General features: G+C 38.4%; 1 protein-coding gene across 1 annotated transcript in view; it reads right to left on the bottom strand.

Annotated features, from left to right (window-relative positions):
• Positions 1-1,876: 1,876 nt before the first annotated feature.
• The window catches only part of myo1eb (myosin IEb), a 27,715-nt gene continuing 10,214 nt past the window's right edge, over positions 1,877-19,377 (bottom strand). The window contains exons 2-27 of the mRNA XM_053495284.1: positions 18,719-18,856; positions 18,297-18,386; positions 17,453-17,547; positions 17,167-17,254; positions 16,811-16,900; positions 16,249-16,380; positions 15,270-15,404; positions 15,034-15,166; positions 14,648-14,844; positions 14,367-14,447; positions 14,181-14,267; positions 13,994-14,080; positions 13,726-13,893; positions 13,520-13,605; positions 12,966-13,047; positions 12,645-12,850; positions 12,408-12,552; positions 11,796-11,910; positions 11,520-11,689; positions 11,270-11,415; positions 10,013-10,159; positions 9,692-9,849; positions 9,468-9,536; positions 8,701-8,899; positions 3,244-3,419; positions 1,877-3,138 (exon numbers count right to left, since the gene is read on the bottom strand). Of these exons, the coding sequence (XP_053351259.1) occupies positions 3,062-3,138; positions 3,244-3,419; positions 8,701-8,899; positions 9,468-9,536; positions 9,692-9,849; positions 10,013-10,159; positions 11,270-11,415; positions 11,520-11,689; positions 11,796-11,910; positions 12,408-12,552; positions 12,645-12,850; positions 12,966-13,047; positions 13,520-13,605; positions 13,726-13,893; positions 13,994-14,080; positions 14,181-14,267; positions 14,367-14,447; positions 14,648-14,844; positions 15,034-15,166; positions 15,270-15,404; positions 16,249-16,380; positions 16,811-16,900; positions 17,167-17,254; positions 17,453-17,547; positions 18,297-18,386; positions 18,719-18,856 (3,297 nt within the window). The 3' untranslated portion in view covers positions 1,877-3,061. The remainder of the gene's footprint in view (positions 3,139-3,243; positions 3,420-8,700; positions 8,900-9,467; positions 9,537-9,691; positions 9,850-10,012; positions 10,160-11,269; positions 11,416-11,519; positions 11,690-11,795; positions 11,911-12,407; positions 12,553-12,644; positions 12,851-12,965; positions 13,048-13,519; positions 13,606-13,725; positions 13,894-13,993; positions 14,081-14,180; positions 14,268-14,366; positions 14,448-14,647; positions 14,845-15,033; positions 15,167-15,269; positions 15,405-16,248; positions 16,381-16,810; positions 16,901-17,166; positions 17,255-17,452; positions 17,548-18,296; positions 18,387-18,718; positions 18,857-19,377) is intronic.

Below are 19,377 nucleotides of genomic sequence, written 5' to 3'. Positions count from 1 at the left end.
TGTGCGCCGCGGCAAAGCGACACTACGCCACGTGATTGGGCGTAACGCAGTAAACCTCAAAAATGATTTCCCCCTCGCTCTCTTTGTTGTCAAGTCAACATACCCACTCATAGTCTATACCGCTTTATGTTGTATACGGATGTCTCCTCATTCCAAGACACTTAGCGCTCGAGGCGGGGTACACCCTGAACGGGGTGACAGCCCATCACAGGGCGCGCGGGCAATTTGGGTTCGCCGGTTTGCCTAACGTGCATGTCTTTGGACTGTGGCAGGAAACCAGTGCACCCGGAGGTATCCCATCATGCAACATGTAAACTCTATGCACACAGACCCCAAGGCCCGAATCAAACCCGGGCCCTGGAGGTGAAAGGCCACAGTGCCAACAATTAAACTGCTGTGCCACCTTGGCAAGTCTAAACAGCTCCAACAATGAGCAGGGAAATTACTTAATTAGGGCACAAGCACTATGCAGTATCTAGGGCGTTTTGGGGGTCTTAGCATGCAAAAAATTCAGAAAATCACCAGAAAGGTCAGAATCCGCTGACATTAGGATGCCTGAGAGTCTGGGTACCGGGCTTGGCACAGGGTCCTTACACAGTTATTTTGGGTTGTTTGCTAAATGCACCCTATGGATTTTGATGTACTCCTAGGGAATGTATACAATCACCACCAAAACAGGCCTGTGTGATCTCAATACATTGAGGATACAAAATTGCGGAGGGATTTTTAATATCTCAAACAGGTCAGCCATGAAAAGTGGTTAATAACTTTCCGTGTGACATTATATTAAGTGACATCATAGTGTGATACTTTTTTCACATCATTTGGGACTTTAAGGAGGTCTTAACATAAAATTCCCCCTTTTCTAAAGGTGCTTGGGCCCAGTATTGGTGTCTGCAACTATATTTAATTTTCTTTGAGTTAGAGAATCATGAGCATAGTTCAAGCTTGTACAACTTCCTCAGTTCATCGAAAGGAAACTAGGGTTTTTGATTTACCACAATTTTGATAAAGATATTAGGGTATTCAAAAAGTTTAGTGTGCAATATGTTACTTACTGTTTTAGGACTCTTTTTATTTTATTTTATTCTATTCTATCTTAATTTATTTATTTTTTTCATTATTTATTACTTTTTACTTTCTACTGGATAACAACTGTGAGCAACTGTAACCAGGAATAAGCAATTTCCCTCTGGGGATTAATAAAGTTCTTTGAATCTTGAATGAAGATGGTGGGCTATTAGGAAAATACCACAACATTGAGTTAATGTATACCAGGAGTACTGAATTAAGAACGTCCGGTCAATTTAATTTTCTTCAAACTGAGGTTAGAATTTAATGTTTGCGTTAGGATTTAGCTCTCTTTAGGCAAATCATTGTAAGTCTATAGAGCAGACACGATGGCTTAGTGGTTAGCACCGTGGCCGTGCACCTCCAGGGGCTGGGTTCAATCAGGATCTGTTTGTGGAGTTTGCATGTTCTCACCGTGCTTGGCAGGTTTCCTCCAACAGCCCAAAGACATGCAGATTAGGCTAGTTGGCGCTTCCAAAATTGCCTGTGTGTGTATACCCGGCGATCGACTGGTTGTACACCGGCTCGTGTTCCAAGTCTCTTGGGATAGGTCCCAGACCTCTTGCAACCCTGTATACAGGATAAAGTAGTATAGACGTTGAGTGCAAGTCTATAAAAATAAGCTATTTAAAATTTCCATAGCATTTCAATAATATTTGTCAATTTTAGTACCTACATTTAACATGGACAATTTGAACTGTATGGAATACAAACAACAATCATTAATCATTAATAATAATATTTATTGAATCCTTTTTGCATGCTGCTGGGCTGTAAATGAATGTGAAAGGTCTCTGGTTGCTTTGTCATGTTGGGCTCTCCACACAATTGTTCAGGATGCCTTTGTATTCTGTGGAATTGCAATTTTCCTTAACAAAACTAAGGTGGCCAAACCTGTTTGAGCATTGATAATACCCCAGTGCACAAATCAAGATCCATGAACACATGATGCATTATGACTCATGGAAAAAATCAGTATTGTATTACCTCTTAGTCTTTCATAGACTGTAGAATTGCACACTTTATTTGTTGCTGCAGATTTGTACATATGTCAAAGTAATCGATATGTCCTGTAGTCACTGCATAAGTGTAGTTCAAGACTGGAAAGAAACTGCTTCTGAGCATAGATATGCAAGGTTCAGAAACACATTTTGTGTTACAAGGTTAGTGAAGAAAGGGACCCAGTCTTGGCACGGCCACCAAGGACATTTGGGATGAGCTTCCCAAGTCAGGATCTGGATCAGGATCAGCTTCACCAAGTGAACCTAATTGAGATTCAGTTTTCTACTACGAATGTATTAAACTTTAAATGTTTTGACTGTAACTTCACACAATCATCAGCTTAAAAAATGCCATATCCGACAATGTTTATTAGGCTTACTGAATGTTTAAGACAGCTTTTTTCAAATGCTCCTGTGTATTAAGCTGATTAGGATGTTGCACAATTTAAAAGGCAATTTATTGAACTCAAGGAATTCATTATAAATTGATAGAGCACATTTATTCAGAAGTCTTCTAATTTATTGTCATTATTTATTTATTTAATTATTTATTTTAAGAATCTTAGATTATTTTTTTAACAGTTGCTCATTATGAGTATGCATCCAGATGACACAGTCTGCTGATATTAAACATACATAAAAAAACTGTTAATGATTATAAAACAACTTATAAGACTTATAAAAAAAAGTTAGAATGTATTTTAGTTTTTTTTTACCCAATTTGAACCATATAAATTTGTAAAAATACATCATGATCTTAAAAAAACAAACAAAAAAAACAATTTCAAAGTCCTAAAACATGATCATAAAGATAAAATCCATTTAATTGGATTACTTTTTCTCTGATATTCATATGAAGGTTCTCAGGTCCACTGTAACAGGTGCATGTATACATCCTAATACCATCTCATGATTAGTCGTGTATTTGGATTTGCTCTATAGCTGATTGAAATTCAAGAAATAAAATTTTCCACTGCTAGTGTCCTGCTCTAAATCTTTTCAACATAGTTCCCAGGAAACATGCCTTCTCTTCCTCTTAGCCGACCAAACCACCAACCTGAAGGATCTGGATGGAGAACATTCAGGAAACACATATGGACTGATTAATGAATATATCCAGTTAAATGTGCAATATCTGCAATCTTTGTCAATGTGTACTCATGTTTATTACCTTCATTTAATATCTCTATTACATCATCTGCATTGAAGCTGAGCTCATCGGTATCCTGTGCATCATATGCATACAGAGCACGGCACTGTGGGGTGCGAGGTTTGGGCCTCGGCGCTGGCTTTGGCACACCTGCTCCAGGGACAGGCTTAACCTCTTTTGACATCCGTCGATGAAGACTATAATAAACATGTGAAATAAGATTGAGGAAAATGTACAGCATTTATAATGTGAGAAAATCTTTGTTTTTGGAAGGTATTGGACTTGGATTGGGTTGCACAATGAAACTGAAACACTGGCCAATTTAGTGATGAAGGTTTCATGGCTAAATTTGACCAGCCTGGTGGCCAATCTTCATTGATTGCACATTCTACCAGTAAGAGCAGAGTGTGAAGGTTTAATAAGCAGAGTAATAGCACAGTTGTGCTGAAAATATTGAAGTTCACATAACATTTTGGGTGACATATCCGAGTTTAAAAGAGGACAAATTGTTGGTGCGCATCTGTGACCAAGACAGATACTTGTGATGTATCAAAAGCCACGGTATGTCAGCATACCACCAAGAAGGACGAACCACATTCAACTGTGGACCCAAGAGGAAGCTGTCAGAAAGGGATGTCTGGGTGCTAACCCGGATTGTATCCAAAAAACATAAAACCACAGCTGCCCAACTCACTGCAGAATTAAATGTGCACCTCAACTCTCCTGTTTCCACCAAAACAGTTAGTCGGGAGCTCCACAGGGTCATTGTACATGGCCAGGATGCTATAGCCAAACCTTTTGTCACTTGAGCCAATGCCAAACATCGGTTTCAATAGTGCCAGCAGCGGCAATCTTGGGCTGTGGACAATGTGAAATATCTATTGTTCTCTGATGAGCCCACCTTCATTGTCTTTCTCACATCCGGTAGAGTTACAGTGTGGAGAAGCCCCAAAGGAGCGTACCACCCAGACTGTTGCATGCCCAGACTGAAGCATTGGGGTGGATCAGTGATATGTGTGTGTGTGTATGTATGTGTATATATATATATATATATATATATATATATATATATATATATATATATACACATACACACACACACACACACACACACACACATACATACACATATGTATATATATACACTCACCTAAAGGATTATTAGGAACACCATACTAATACGGTGTTTGATCCCCTTTCGCCTTCAGAACTGCCTTAATTCTACGTGGCATTGATTCAACATGGTGCTAAAAGCATTTTTTAGAAATGTTGGCCCATATTGATAGGATAGCATCTTGCAGTTGATGGAGATTTGTGGGATGCACATCCAGGGCACAAAGCTCCCGTTCCACCACATCCCAAAGATGCTCTATTGGGTTAAGATCTGGTGACTGTGGGGGCCATTTTAGTACAGTGAACTCATTGTCATGTTCAAGAAACCAATTTGAAATCATTCGAGCTTTGTGACATGGTGCATTATCCTGCTTTAAGTAGCATTCAGAGGATGGGTACATGGTGGTCTTTAAGGGATGGACATGGTCAGAAACAATGCATAGGTAGCCTGAGGCTTTTAAACGATGCCCAATTGGCACTAAGGGGCCTAAAGTGTGCCAAGAAAACATCCCCCACACCATTACACCACCACCAGCCTGCAAAGTGGTAACAAGGGATGATGGATCCATGTTCTCATTCTGTTTACGCCAAATTCTGACTCTACCATTTGAATGTCTCAACAGAAATCGAGACTCATCAGACCAGGCAACATTTTTCCAGTCTTCAACTGTTAAATTTTGGTGAGCTTGTGCAAATTGTAGCCTCTTTTTCTTATTTGTAGTGGAGATGAGTGGTACCCGGTGGGGTCTTCTGCTGTTGTAGCCCATCCGCCTCAAGGTTGTGTGTGTTGTGGCTTTACAAATGCTTCGCTGCATACCTCGGTTGTAACGAGTGGTTATTTCAGTCAAAGTTGCTCTTCTATCAGCTTGAATCAGTCGGCCCATTCTCCTCTGACCTCTAGCATCAACAAGGCATTTTTGTGCCCACAGGACTGCCGCATACTGGATGTTTTTCCCTTTTCACACCATTCTTTGTAAACCCTAAAAATGGTTGTGCGTGAAAATCCCAGTAACTGAGCAGAAATACACAAATATACACATACACACACACATATAGGCTAAAAGTCTTTCAATTCTTGTACTTGATATTTTCTCCCATTATTCCTTGCAAAAGTCTTCTAGTTCTATAATATTCTTTGGTCGTCTTGGGGGACAAATGGGGGTTTTGCATTGTCTTTCTGACCAGCATACGAGCAGGTCACTCGAAGAGTTTTCTTGATCTTCCAGATCTCATCTTAACCTCCCCTGAACTGCCATCTCTTCTCCTGCATTGTGGGCATCAATAACTTTCATTTTCAGAGTCTTTCACAGCTGCTTAGAGGAACCCATTGTTGTTGTGTGATCGCAAATGTGTGCACAATGCCTGAAGAGTCAAAGTATTTGTAAAGCTTTAAAACTGGCATTTTCTATACACAGCTGTTCCCATGCATTAGCTCTAACGAGCTTAAAATCGGAAACCTTGTAAAAAGAATTTGGGACTCTGCGAAACTTTTGAACAGTGCCATAAAAATGTTTAGATTTATTTTTGTTCAATTTATGGCATAAAGAGTAACTATGCATCAATGTTTCCTGAAAATATGGTGCATTTTTTCCATTTCCAAGAGAGACAGTGTTAACATCTTTTTAATAATAATAAAAAAATCCAAAATCTAATATCCAGGGGTGTCTAAACTTTTGCATAAGACTGTATACTGCATGTGTATACACACACACACACACACACACACACACACACACACACACACACACACACACACACACACACATGCAGTGGGGCAAAAAAGTATTTAGTCAGCCACTAATTGTGCAAGTTCTCCCAATTAAAAAGATGAAAGAGGCCTGTAATTTTCATCATAGGTATACCTCAAAATAAGAAAAAATTATCCAGAAAATCCCATTTTAGGATTTTTAATTAATTAACTGGTAAATTCCTCGGTAAAATAAGTATTTGGTCACCTACAAACAAGCAAGATTTCTGGCTCTCACAGACCTGTAACAACTTCTTTAAGAGGCTCCTCCGTCCTCCACTCGTTACCTGTATTAATGGCATCTGTTTGAACTTATCAGTATAAAAGACACCTGTCCACAACCTCAAACAGTCACACTCCAAACTCTGTCATGGCTAAGACCAAAGAGCTGTCAAAGGAAAACATACAAGACCACTAATAATCTCTCTCGATCTGGGGCTCCACACAAGATCTCACTCCGTGGGGTCAAAAAAAATAAAATAAAAATCACAAGAACTGAGTAAAAATCCCAGAACCACACGGGGTGACCTAGTGAATGACCTGCCGAGAGCTGGGACCAAAGTAACGCAGGCTACCATCAGTAACGCACTGCGCCTCCAGGGACTCATCCTGCAGTGCCAGACATGTCCCCCTGCTTAAGCCAGTACATGTCCAGGCCCGTCAGAAGTTTGCTAGAGAGCATTTGGATGATCCAGAAGAGCATTGGAAGAATGTCATATGGTCAGATGAAAACAAAATAGAACGTTTTGGTAAAAACTCAACTTGTCATGTTTGGAGGAGAAAGAATGCTGAGTTACATCCAAAGAGCACCATACCTACTGTGAAGCATGGGGGTGGAAACATCATGCTTTGGGGCTGTTTTTCTGCAAAGGGTTCAGGACGACTGATCCGTGTAAAGGAAAGAAAGAATAGGCCATGTTTGGATTTTGAGTGAAAACAATCAGCAAGGGCATTGAAGATGAAATGTGTCTGGGTTTTTCAGCATGACAATGATCCCAAACACACTGCCTGGGCATGAAGGAGAGGCTTCTTAAGAAACATTTTAAGTTCCTGGAGTGGCCTAGCCAGTCTCCAGATCTCGACCCCATAGAAAATCTGCAGTCCACTCTTTGTGAATCTCCCCCAAATTCTCTAATGAGCCACGAATCCTCCCAAGGCTGCGTTTATTCCTGTTGCTTGTGCACCTTTTTTCTATCCATTCAATGTTTCATTAACGTGCTTGGAAAAGCCAGTCTACGGAACCAGACTGAGAGACCATTTTCTTTTAATTATCTAAAGCTGCTTTGCGACAATGACAAGTGTTAAAAACGCTATACAAATAAAATTGAATTAAGAGGCTCAGCAAACCTTTGAGACACTATGAATATGCAATATTGAAGTTTTCACAATATTCTAATTTTCTGAGATGTTGGGTTTTCATTAGCTGTAAGCCAAAAATCATAGAAATTAAAAGAAATGAACACTTATTAAATAAGTATGAAATATATCAGTCAGTGTGTAATCATTTTATATAATATACAAGTTTCACTTTTTGACTAAAGTTACTAAAATAAATAATATTTTCAGAGATATTCTCATTTATTAAAATGCATCTGTATACACACAGACAAACCACGTAAAATAAGTGTTGAACATGTCACAATTTTTCTCAGTGAATATATTTCTATAGGTGCCATTGACATGAACTTCACTGTTGGTTTGGTGATATGGAGTGATGTGCAGTGTCATTTGTCCTCCAAACATGATGCTTATTATGACATCCAAAAAGGTCACTTTTGGTGTCTCCTGACCAAACTACATTCTCCCAGTTTTTCACAAGCTTATCCAAATGTTGTGCAGAAAGTTTTAACCAAGATTCAACATGGCGTCTCTTTAGCAATAGAGTCTTGCGTACAGTGTGCATACAGGCCATGGCGGTTGAGTGCGTTGCTTATTGTTTTCTTTGAAACAATTGTGCATGCTGATTCGTGGTGTTTCTGCAGTTTTCACTTTTACCAGGAGCACTTGCTCGTGACCGTTTTATGGTGAAATTGTGTTCTTTCCACTTCCGTATTATGGCCCCAACAGTGCTCACTAGATTCAGGAGTTTTGAAATCCTTCTGTAACCAATGCCATCAGTATGTTTTGCAATAATAAGATAGCAAAGGTCTTGAGAGAGCTCTTCGCTTTTACCCGTTATGAGAAGTTTTTTGTACTCATATTAATTTGGATTCATTTGGAATACTGACAAGGGGCTGGGTCAATTACTGACTGTTTTTAGCTGGTGTCTTGGCTTTACATGCCTTTTAACACCTCCTTTTCTTCGTCTGTTTATTGTTTTAATCACATTATTACACATAACTTAATTCATGGACATACTGTATATGGTTTGATTTCAGGGATCTTTTTTGCATGTGTGGATTCCACGTCGATATCACTTTCAGAAATACATTTACTGAAAAAAATCAGGACATGTTCAATACTTATTTTACTTGCAGTGTGTGTATTTACACATACTGTATATAGAGTGAGCATTATGAGCTATAATGGAGATTGTCTTTGTATTCAATGTTGTCTCTATCACTGCTTTTATGTATAGTAGAACAGACAAAAAAAAGGAATAATTAATTTCCTCTCACCCTGCCACTCCCTGGTCAGGGACTTTCATGAAGCCCATGTCATTGGTGATCTTTAGCTGATTCGGGCTGGCCCGAGGACCATGGTAACGGGGAAGGCTGGGCTGATCCATACTTGACTGCTGTCGTAGCAGAGACGCTCTGGAGTTGGACTGACGACTCCGGTTTGCTCCTCCTCCTTGCCTAGTGCCCATTGAACGCTCTGAAATCGAAGGATTTTTTTTTAACACCATTTATTTACAATGATAAAGTTTTTGACAAAGAAGTATGGTATAACAAATGAAGAATGCCATTTTGTTACCTTGGGGAGAAACAATTTAGAAAAGTTTAGATGAGACAGGTTTTGTGTGTTTATAACCTGATTGTTTCATAAAACTTGTGCCTAGATTGTGGACCTGCCAAAAGTGCTTGCAGGTTACTAGACAGAAATTTAATTAATGCAATTTGCAAACAAGCTCTTAATGTTCTGGGTTATTCCTTGTTTTCATACGTTATATGTTTTAAGAACGATGCAACAAAATCATTGATTTTGTATTGTCTCTTTCAGTTTCTGTCTTCTTACATATCCGTCTCCTCTTCTTTTTCTTCTTGAGTTGGTCGGATGTAATTTGGAGACGTTGGTACATTCTATGTCCTAAAGTGGTCTGAGTTATCTGATTTAAATGTGTCATTTGCCAAATTTATGAATACCCGTTTCTTCCTAGTTCTCATCACGACAGGCCACCATCACATTTATGGCTATAATGATTTGTAAAATAATGGACTCTTACCTTGCGAGTATTTCCCTGTGGTTTGATTTTCCACGTATCTGCTCTTCCTCTTGTCACGACGCGTGGGCCCTGAAGAGACAAAGCCTTGAGACTATACTCATGTGCTAACCCTACTTAAATAAATACAATTATTAAATCTTAATCTAATCTAGTTTTGGGCCAACACGTGAGCAACATCACGACTCACGAGTGATTACGGCAAGAAAAACAAATTGAAGTCTTACTTGAGTTCTTGGGAAGGCCGGGTCCGATGCTCACAATCAGTGCCTTGTTACTGGGTTTGAGCACAGGATTGTCCCCCTGGCCTGCCTGAAACTGGATCTGACGAGAGCCAGCAGCTGCGAACGGCCCCCAACCACCTTTTTTCACTTTGAATTCTAGTCTGGGAAGGACATATCACAAATTTAGTTTTCATCTGTATTAAATTACATCTTGGCAGCAACAAGTTTGATTAAGTTAAACCATTTTTTTTATTATAAAATGTCACATTTAAAGTCTTTAAAATCAAATCCTGAGATTAATAAGAGAAAGTGGCCTAGAGTTACAGGTTGTTGAACTTGAGTGGCAGCTTTTTCCGCGTCTTTTCCTCATAACGTTTGTAGAGAAGACTTAAAAACTCTGTTTTAAACACAGACTCCAGCACACTGTCATAATGCTCCTCGTGCAAAATGAAGAAGTCATCCTGCAGAGTGCTGAAAAGAGAGAAGCAGAAGAAATCAAGATGAGTGAAAGCTCTTTTATGGAAGAATTATTTATATTTATTGGGATGCACTAAAATCCAGGGTGTCCGCCATAATATTATACCCTCATTTACAAACCAAACAGACCTGACCACTTGACTATCCTTCTGTCATTACCATTAAGGAATGCAGTTTCCATGAAGGGGTATACTTAGTCAGCAACAATGTTTAGGCTGCTTGCCATGTCAAAGCAACATCTATATGAATGGCAGGACCCAAGTCTTCCCAGCAGAACATCACTCGAAGCATCACACTGTCTCTGTCAGCTTGCCTTCATCCCACAGTGCATCCTGGTACCATTGCTCCCACAGGTATGTAACACATGCATCTGGCCATCCACATGATGTGAAAGAAAATGCGTTTGCTCAGACCAGACCATGTTCTTCAATTGCTCTGTGATCCACATCTGATGCTCACGTACCCAGTGTAGGCACCTTTGGTGATGAATACGGATCAGCGTGAGATGTGCTGTGTGTTCTGACACTGTGTGTTCTGACACTTTCCCATCAGAACCAGCGTTAACTTTTTCTGCAATTTGAGCTACAGTAGCACTTCTAATGGATCAGACTACATGGGCCAGCCTTTGCTCTTCTGACCACTGCAGACCGTAATCATCCAAAAGAGATGCAGTTTTAGAGTTGCTCTGACGCAGTTGTCCAAATCCTAATGCTCGCCCAATTTTATTATGCTTCACATAATACATATCTTCAGGGACAAGAATTGCTACCTAATATATCCCACCCACTTCCAGTTACCACATCAATGTTACTCATTTCACATGACAGTGGTCATAATGTTATGGCTGATCGGTGTGTGTGTGTCTCTATCTAGAGAGAGAGCCTGGTTACTATGAGGATATCAGTATCAGATTATTATCAGGTATCGCCTTATTCAATTTATTTATGAGTACAGTATTAAAAATGGAAAAAAGGGCAGTACTGCATATCTAACATGCATTAGGTATTTATCATGCATTATATTTTTGGACATTTATTATATACTACTTTTATACAGGGTGGAGATGAGATTGAGTGATACGTTTGTAAAAATGACTTGGCATACCTCAGTGAGACAGACTGAATTTTCTCCAGCTCAATCTGCCTTTTGAGCACCTCCTGAATCTGTCCCTTCTCTGGACCTTGCTTTACCTTTTCCCGCCCAATCAGGTAGAGGAATTTGGATGTCAAGATCAGGTCACGCTTGACAGTCTGTGAGTATTAAGTGAAAACACAAAGGATCATGTGATGCCTTGTGACTCCACAAGCATGTTACTTCTATGCCTCTAGTTAAAAAAAAAAAAAAGTACGTATACCTTAAATCTGCGATCGTATTTAATCACCACATCAGCAAATTCAATCCTTTCCCTGCGACCCACAAACTGCCGGATCTCCGGCCGATTGTCCGTGCCAATGTAATCACCCACAAAGTTACGGTTGAGACTGTTCTTCCGCCGCTCCTTTTTATTTAACAGGATGTCAGATGCTGAAAATACAACAACCCATTTTCAGAAGGTGATTTTTTAAAATCTTTTAGGACATAAGAAACTGTCATAGGTACAGTTATGTGGATTGTAACTAAATTATATTACCTTCCTCCCGCATCCGGACATATTTGCGGACAGCAATATGCCTACGCCAGGCTTGCTGGATGACCCGCGCATATCCATTATACTTTCTTTCCCTCATCTCTTCCAGAAGAAACAGCTACAGAAGAGAGTGGCTGACTGTAAGTGACACAGCTTTAGGACATATATACTCTCATTTTGATTTTCTAGTCATGGCTCATGTTCTGGAGCAATAAGCCAATAATAAAATGCAAAGGAATAGAAAAAAAACCCATCCAATTAAACATTATAAAAGGAACAGTTAGACAATCCTAACTGATGTCTAAACTAAACCAAGTTTAAGAATACATCAAGAATATCAGTTTTCCTTTATAATAATATATTACCTCTTACATTATAGCATACCCTAGTCATGCCCATGCAACACAAGTTGCTCAGAACTGAAAAAAATCTCTCATAATTGGAGCAGTGAAAGCAGAACACGGTTTAAATTAGGGAGCGTTCAGACAAATTTTTAAATATATTAGTATGCTAATAGAAGTATACAACACAAAAAAGATCCTAGTGGAATATGAAACACTGATAAAATGGATATATTGAGGCATATTTTAAAAAATAAACTCCAAATGTTCTCACTGATTCTGGGGCCTTAATGAAGATCTTGCTCTTGCCCAGTTGGTACTGGTCTGGCTCCATGTTGACGGACCTCAGGAGGTGCAGGACACCCTGTTTTTCATCTCCTCGCCACTGTGGCCATGTCTCCTTAGTCAGGATGGCATATCTGTGTATAACAGTATTTGTATGTAGTTTCAATACAGCCAGCCTCATGGTTAAGTGTTTCTGGGGTTAAGAGGAGGAATTGGTGAGACTCACCTCTGTAAGAACTTCCTGAAGACGCGACGGAAGGCGTAGCCAGCTCTCCGTACACGGATGTTTTCCCGCAGCCCCAGATACTCCACTTGGTGCTTTACTCGACTCTCCTCCCAGTCCCGTGATTTCTTGGTCTCGTTGGGTTTTATGCAGCGAATGTAATGAGGAGTGCACTTCATCAGCGTCTGCACCAGGTTATTGGCCTGTTTCTACAACGGCATGAGCAATGGATATAGATCTAACACTGAGTACTTTGCAAACAAGATTTATTATTATAATTATTTAATTAATGTTTTTTTAATTTATTTTTTATTAGTGTTTTACCTTGATTTTGGTGCCCGCAGTGGTGGGTCGACCCTTTTTCTCTGCCTCAAGATTCTCTGGGAAAAGGTCTTGGATAAAGGCACTATTTTCAAAAAAGAAATGGTAGCAGTGATGATTTGTTATACAGTACGACTAAAGAAAGAATAAAAATATCTTCTATCTTATATTTATACATTAGTATAAATTACTTTGGAACTCCAAAAGGGCAAGAAGTGAGTATTGGGAAAATATATAAGAGAATATTATATTATATAATATTATAAGGTGTAGGGGGAGTTACCCTTGCAGTCTGTAATGATTTCTATTTCTACAGTATTAGTAGTATAGTAGAAGTATTTCTATTTCTGGGATATTTATAGAATTTTAGATGTTAAAAATCTTTAAAGTAAAAACCTAGGACATATATCGAGTATATCAAGTTATTTAATCAATACAGATTCCTGTTTGTATTTTCTGGCCCAGTTTTCGCTCCTGAATACATATAAACCTAGAACACCATTTAAACACATCCCATTTAAACTACAAAATGTTACAGATGAAGCAAAATGACTTACAATTCACTGCTCTGCATCAGCTCGATTATGTCGTTGAAGAGCACGTCCCTGTTTCTCTCACAAAAGCCGTTCACAGTATATGATACCTACAATAAAAATGCAACATCACTTGTGCATCATGAAACGCTGCTACTGAGATGATTAAAGCAAAAGCAGTGCAATATTCATTCCTAAGTTTTATTCCGCTATCAAATGACACTCCTTACCTTTCCTGCATAGTGATGCACTATGAAGCCCTTGTTCCAGCTGTTGAAGTGCTCATGAGAGCTAATCTGCGTCTGCAACTTCTGAAGCAGGGTTTGGTCTGCACCTTCACCCTTGGCGTGCATGGTAGCGCACACATCATCCAAAATGCTCATGATCCCCACAGGGTTCTGGGAATATCACAATTCAGTATTATTTCCTGATAGGCAATTAAATGTCAATTTAATGACGGTCAATAGTTCCCCTCCAAATACAGTAACAAAAACTCACCACTTTGGACTCTATTAAGTCACACACGATTTTGTTGTTGAAGTATTCAATTGGTGTCCATTTGATTCCTTCCTGTATATACTCTTCCTGTAAAGAGTAAGTCAAATGTAAAGGGAGAAATGCTAAGAATTTCATCCTAAAGCTGTAACTGTTTTAATAGTATACTGTAGAAAACTGCTCTGCTGACCTGCTCAGCCTTTAAAGTGAGCTCAATAAAAATCTGCTGAAGCTTTTCGTTCACAAAGTTTATGCAGAACTGCTCAAATCCATTTTGCTGTAGGTGACAAAAATAAGACAAATTAAAGCCTGTTAGTTTAACTGCCTTCTCATTGGTTCATTAATATTTCCTCTGTTGCAAGTGATTAATTCCCACCTGGAAGATTTCGAAGCCGTAAATGTCCAAAACTCCGATGTTGAATTCCTCATGGTCCTTTTGCATGGCTTTGTTTACTGCCTTTGGACAGAAAGATTACAACAAGAGGAAAAAAAAAAAAAAAAAACTAACATAAATCTCCTTTGTAATTTCCTGCTTTATAAGTAAATTACATGTTGGTAAAATACTACTATTCTTACAATTATTTAATTATTATTACTGCAATATCAGTTTTATTTGTGAGTTATGCTGGAAATTACACTTTGAAGTTGAAGACTTACACCAACGAGGAAGTCAAAAAGTCGCGCATAGAGCGCTTTCGATAAAGCGTCGCGAGTAAAGCAGGCCTGCTCTGTGTTCAGGGTGACAGATATGCTCTCAGACTTGCCCCCCCATTTACTGTCCATGGTCCGACTGGTCAGTTTCTTCTTCAAGCCATCCTGAGATATTCCCAAAAGATAGGATGGGAAAGCAAGAACTGCACGGGATTGATGGAGGATGGAAAAGAAAATTGAAATGTAAAGACGTAATCTTTCGAATAATTCTATTTATTTACTTGTTTATTAGAACTAAAATTATTTTGAAATAATTGTAGTTCTATTAAGAAAAAACACAAGCTAACCTATTGCTTGATAAATCAAAGCTTTATCAGCTCTGTGATACTTACAATCTTCACTTTCCACCACAGCATAATTGCCCTCCTCTTTGAAAGTAATGTTGCCCAGATGAAGAATCCCTGCCACAATCTGCAGCACAGCATCTTGTTCATCCAGAGATAGACCTATAACTGACATAGCCTCCTAAAAACAGAGCAAAGAAAAATGGCACACATTATTAGCACTGGATCTGTCGAAAGAATAAAAATTAATTAGCAAAAATATTCTCCAATGACTTTAAACACACCATGGTGTCAGAGAATTCCTTCTTGTCATTGATGTCATCCACAGTGTAGGTTCCAGACTGGTTCATATAAAAATAGTAATCAGGAGCAGTAATGCCCAGATTTTCCCTCTGCTCTTTGGTAGCCCCTGCCAAAAGCTGTAGAATGAAATGGTATCAGATGAACTGATAAAGGTTCTGTTTACATTCTTTAAGCCAGAGGGTCTCAAAGTGGAGCCCAGGGACCCCAAGCACAAACAGAGGGTATGTAAGTTTAAAATGTAGTTACAGTTCCAAATATGTAAAATATTACTACACACATTAAAATAATTAGCCAAATAGTTAAATATTTCAACTATCTTTGGGGGGATATATAATACTGATAAATCTTATAGTAAATGAGGTCACTGCACAACAATGGTGCAATGTAAAAATGCATTCCAGAGTTCAGCTGAGACTTATATGAAGCTTCTGCAGTCCCACTGAGCGAGCTAGTATCAAGTTGGTATCTTCCAAAGTTAAGGTGTATTTAGTAAAAAAAAAATTTCCTTTCTTTTTAAATTTCTTTCACTGGAACTAGCCGCATGACCAACCAGAACTATCCATACAGCTACTGTGTATCCGGGTAAGTAAAAGAATGAACTTTGTACTTAAGACATTTTAAGTTTAACTCCGTTTAGCTTAGTGGGACTGCAGAATCTCTTCATTAGAATCTCAGCTAAATAAGGGTTGTGGAATTTGGCCCTGATTGCTTTCATTGTACTCGCGATGCAACTTGAATGACCAAGACTTGTGGTAACGTACTTTACTTATATGCACCTCAATTTTGATTTAAGATAAATGAAAATAATCTGAACTACCCCTTTGTGCATTGTAAAATCAGATTGCAAATGCATGCAATTTATTTTGTACAGCAATGTTTGATATCATTCTTTAATACAGTATGACCCATGTTATTTTACTACATTACAGTACTGTACATAAACCTTAGAGGTAACCTTACCTGGTAGTAAATATGGAAATTTCTTTCCCCACTGTTTTGAGACACCACCCTGGATTTCTCCAACAGAAAATTAGAAATTTTTCCTCCATCAGGCTCTCCACCACGGCTAAACTGGATCTCAAAGTATTTTCCCTGAAGGAAAAGATGGTGGATTAAGCTAACGTCAGAGAAACTAGCCTGATCAAATCTAAACACTTACTGGTACTCAATGGATTAATTAACAACATAAAGTTGTCATATGACCAACACTTTCACAAGGCCAAAGAATACATCATGTTCTAGACAATTCACAAACTAAAACACACGCACGCACACACACACACACACACACACGCACACAAGTAACAAGTTTTGACTTGTTGAGTATGCTGCTAACACTAGCCTAAAGGTTTTTGGACAGGAATGCAAACCAAATCTCCACAGTAGTGCCACTACAATGTGTCTGAAAGTAAAGATGGAGGTTTCCTGAATAATTCTAGATAATTCTACCTACTGAATCATATCAAGCAAACGATCTAGCAATACATTACAGAGTGTAGAATTATCTAGCATCTTGACTCACAAAACGACTGGAGTTGTTATTGCGCACTGTCTTGGCATTCCCAAAAGCTTCCAGCAGAGGGTTAGACTGAAGGATGATATCTTTAACATGCTGAGAAAGAGAGAGAGAGAAAGACCGGCGACTTCATTTTGCAATATCATGATGATACATGCTCAAGATATATGTAAATATACATTAATAAGCAACAAAGGAGTGCAATTAACTCAATTCTGTAAGCAGAAAAATGCCTACACCACTAAACTAGGAAACATTTAAAAAATTATTCCATAACACTTTATATTTGCATTCAGATTTTAAAATATTATTTCCAGCCCACGCATGGCTATATATTGTATGGAATATGAACGATTCCTTACTTGAACTTTAGGTCCACCTCCTGACACTTTGGAGATGTAGCTCATGATGTACTTGGCTGCTACTGTCTTGCCTGCCCCACTCTCTCCACTGCAACCATTGTACACACATACACACACAGTATGAAAATTCAATACTTCATAGAAGTGCATTACAAAATGTTTAAGTTGTGGATTATCATGTATTCCTTACTTTAAACAACACAAACTATCATTAAACCCATCACCTAAAGGTATCATTAAACCCATCACCTAAAGGTAAAAACCACTGGAGTAAAATGTCCCTGACCTGATGATGACACACTGGTTCTCTCCATCGATCATCATGTTGCGATACATGTTGTCAGCCAAAGCATAAATATGTGGGGGATTCTCATATTGTGCCTAGGATAGAAGCATTCAAACAGACCTCAGATTAAATAACATGAGATAGATATAGATCACTAAAGACAAACTTTGGTGATGTATCTAAATCAGTAGCATCAAAGAACATGAATGTTGATACATCATTGATATGTACAGTACACCATAATATACATACTGGCGAGAACATTTGGGGAACATTTTTTGAACTATGCATAGAGAGAAATGCGAATGCATCTCTCCAATCACATCCAGCTCAGATTTAGTCCCACGCACACATTCATATTTTAACTTCACTATGCAGGAATGACAAGTGCTGACATGCAACCCCACCATTCTGCCTTTTCCAACTCGGTCCTGCCCTGTATTCTCACTCAGGAGCACCTTGGCACTTAATGCTCCTCATTCCTTAATCATTTAATACTGGAGGCACAAGTCGACATACAACAGCACCAATCTTTGTGCATTTACATTTAGAGATTTGGCAGACACTCTTATCCACAACTTACTTACGTTTTCATTATTACATATATCCTTACACTGGGTTACAAGGTTACAATCAGTTAAACACTGTTGGGAAGTTTTTTTTTTTTTTTTTTTTTTAAATAGAAGAAGAACAGAAGAGGACCAAGTACTAAGCCTTGTGGGATACCGGTGCAGCATTGGCAAGGAGCAGATGTGGATCCCCTCCATGTCACCTCATACATACAATTTTTGTTTATATTTATGTAATTCAATTAAAACATATAAGAAAGACAGATTCTACTTACAGCTCCCTGATACAGCTCCACTTCACGGTCAGTAAAATATGGCAGCTGCTTAAAAGGGTTTACAGAGATCAGCACAGGGCCAATGTATGTCTAAAATAAGTGGTCAAGGTTCTTATAAGCAATACATTATAATTACCAAACTATCTCATTTAGATATTATGGATGATTTAAATATTGTAACAAAAGGTCTATTTGTTCTTTTGTAAAAAATTGTATTCATCTGTATTTATTAGGCACATTATCCTAGGTGCTTATTATAAGGTGAGAAGAAACAAAGGATTGGACTTGCATCATAAAGCACCACCCAACCACCCACACATTCCTAAAGACAATGTTCTGCATAACTAATCCAGTTACTAAAAACATGCCATGAGGCTTCACTTAATGATAGAAAAACAATGCGCATCTAGCCACCAGGATACAAAGATGAAGTCATCCATGTATCTTTTCTTGAGGTTATCCGTGATGGCATCTTCGCTGATTTTGGCAAGGAGGACCATGTCGTCCACCCCGCTGACCTTCACATTTTGGGTTTGCCAGTGATATCGCTCCTTACTCCCCTGAAAAAAACAAATATAATGTATTAATGAAGGTTTAAACTACAATTATATTTACTAATATGTCCAGGGTGTAAAAGTATTTTCTTTTGACAGTACTGACTTGAATCGACTAGCGGGTTGACCGAGTTAAAAAGTGCATGCATACACAAATTAACTAACATGGCAAGTTAACTAACATGCTACTAATCAACATGGAGAGATCGTATAAAATGTCTGGAAATATATAATCATTAAAGACCAGAGGTGGGTAGTAACGTGAGTAAGAGGTTGAGTAACCTTAAAAAAAAAATTAAAAAAATGCTATGCTTCTACTTATAGAAGTATAGTATTATACTTTGTTATTTTTACTTGAGTAGAGTATTTGAGAAGAAGAAACCCTTCTTTTACACCGCTACATTCAGCAACATTCGATATATAAAATTATTATAATTTCTAAAAAAACTAACAGTACAATTTAAACAGTTGCTCTGTACTTGAGTAGTGTTTTCACCGAATACTTTTTACTCTTACTTGAGCAATAT

This window comes from Clarias gariepinus, chromosome 4, assembly GCF_024256425.1.
Source record: "Clarias gariepinus isolate MV-2021 ecotype Netherlands chromosome 4, CGAR_prim_01v2, whole genome shotgun sequence".
Classification (NCBI taxonomy): domain Eukaryota; kingdom Metazoa; phylum Chordata; class Actinopteri; order Siluriformes; family Clariidae; genus Clarias; species Clarias gariepinus.
The sequence above is the reverse complement of the archived record's forward strand: the minus strand, read 5'-3'. Positions and strand labels throughout refer to the sequence as shown.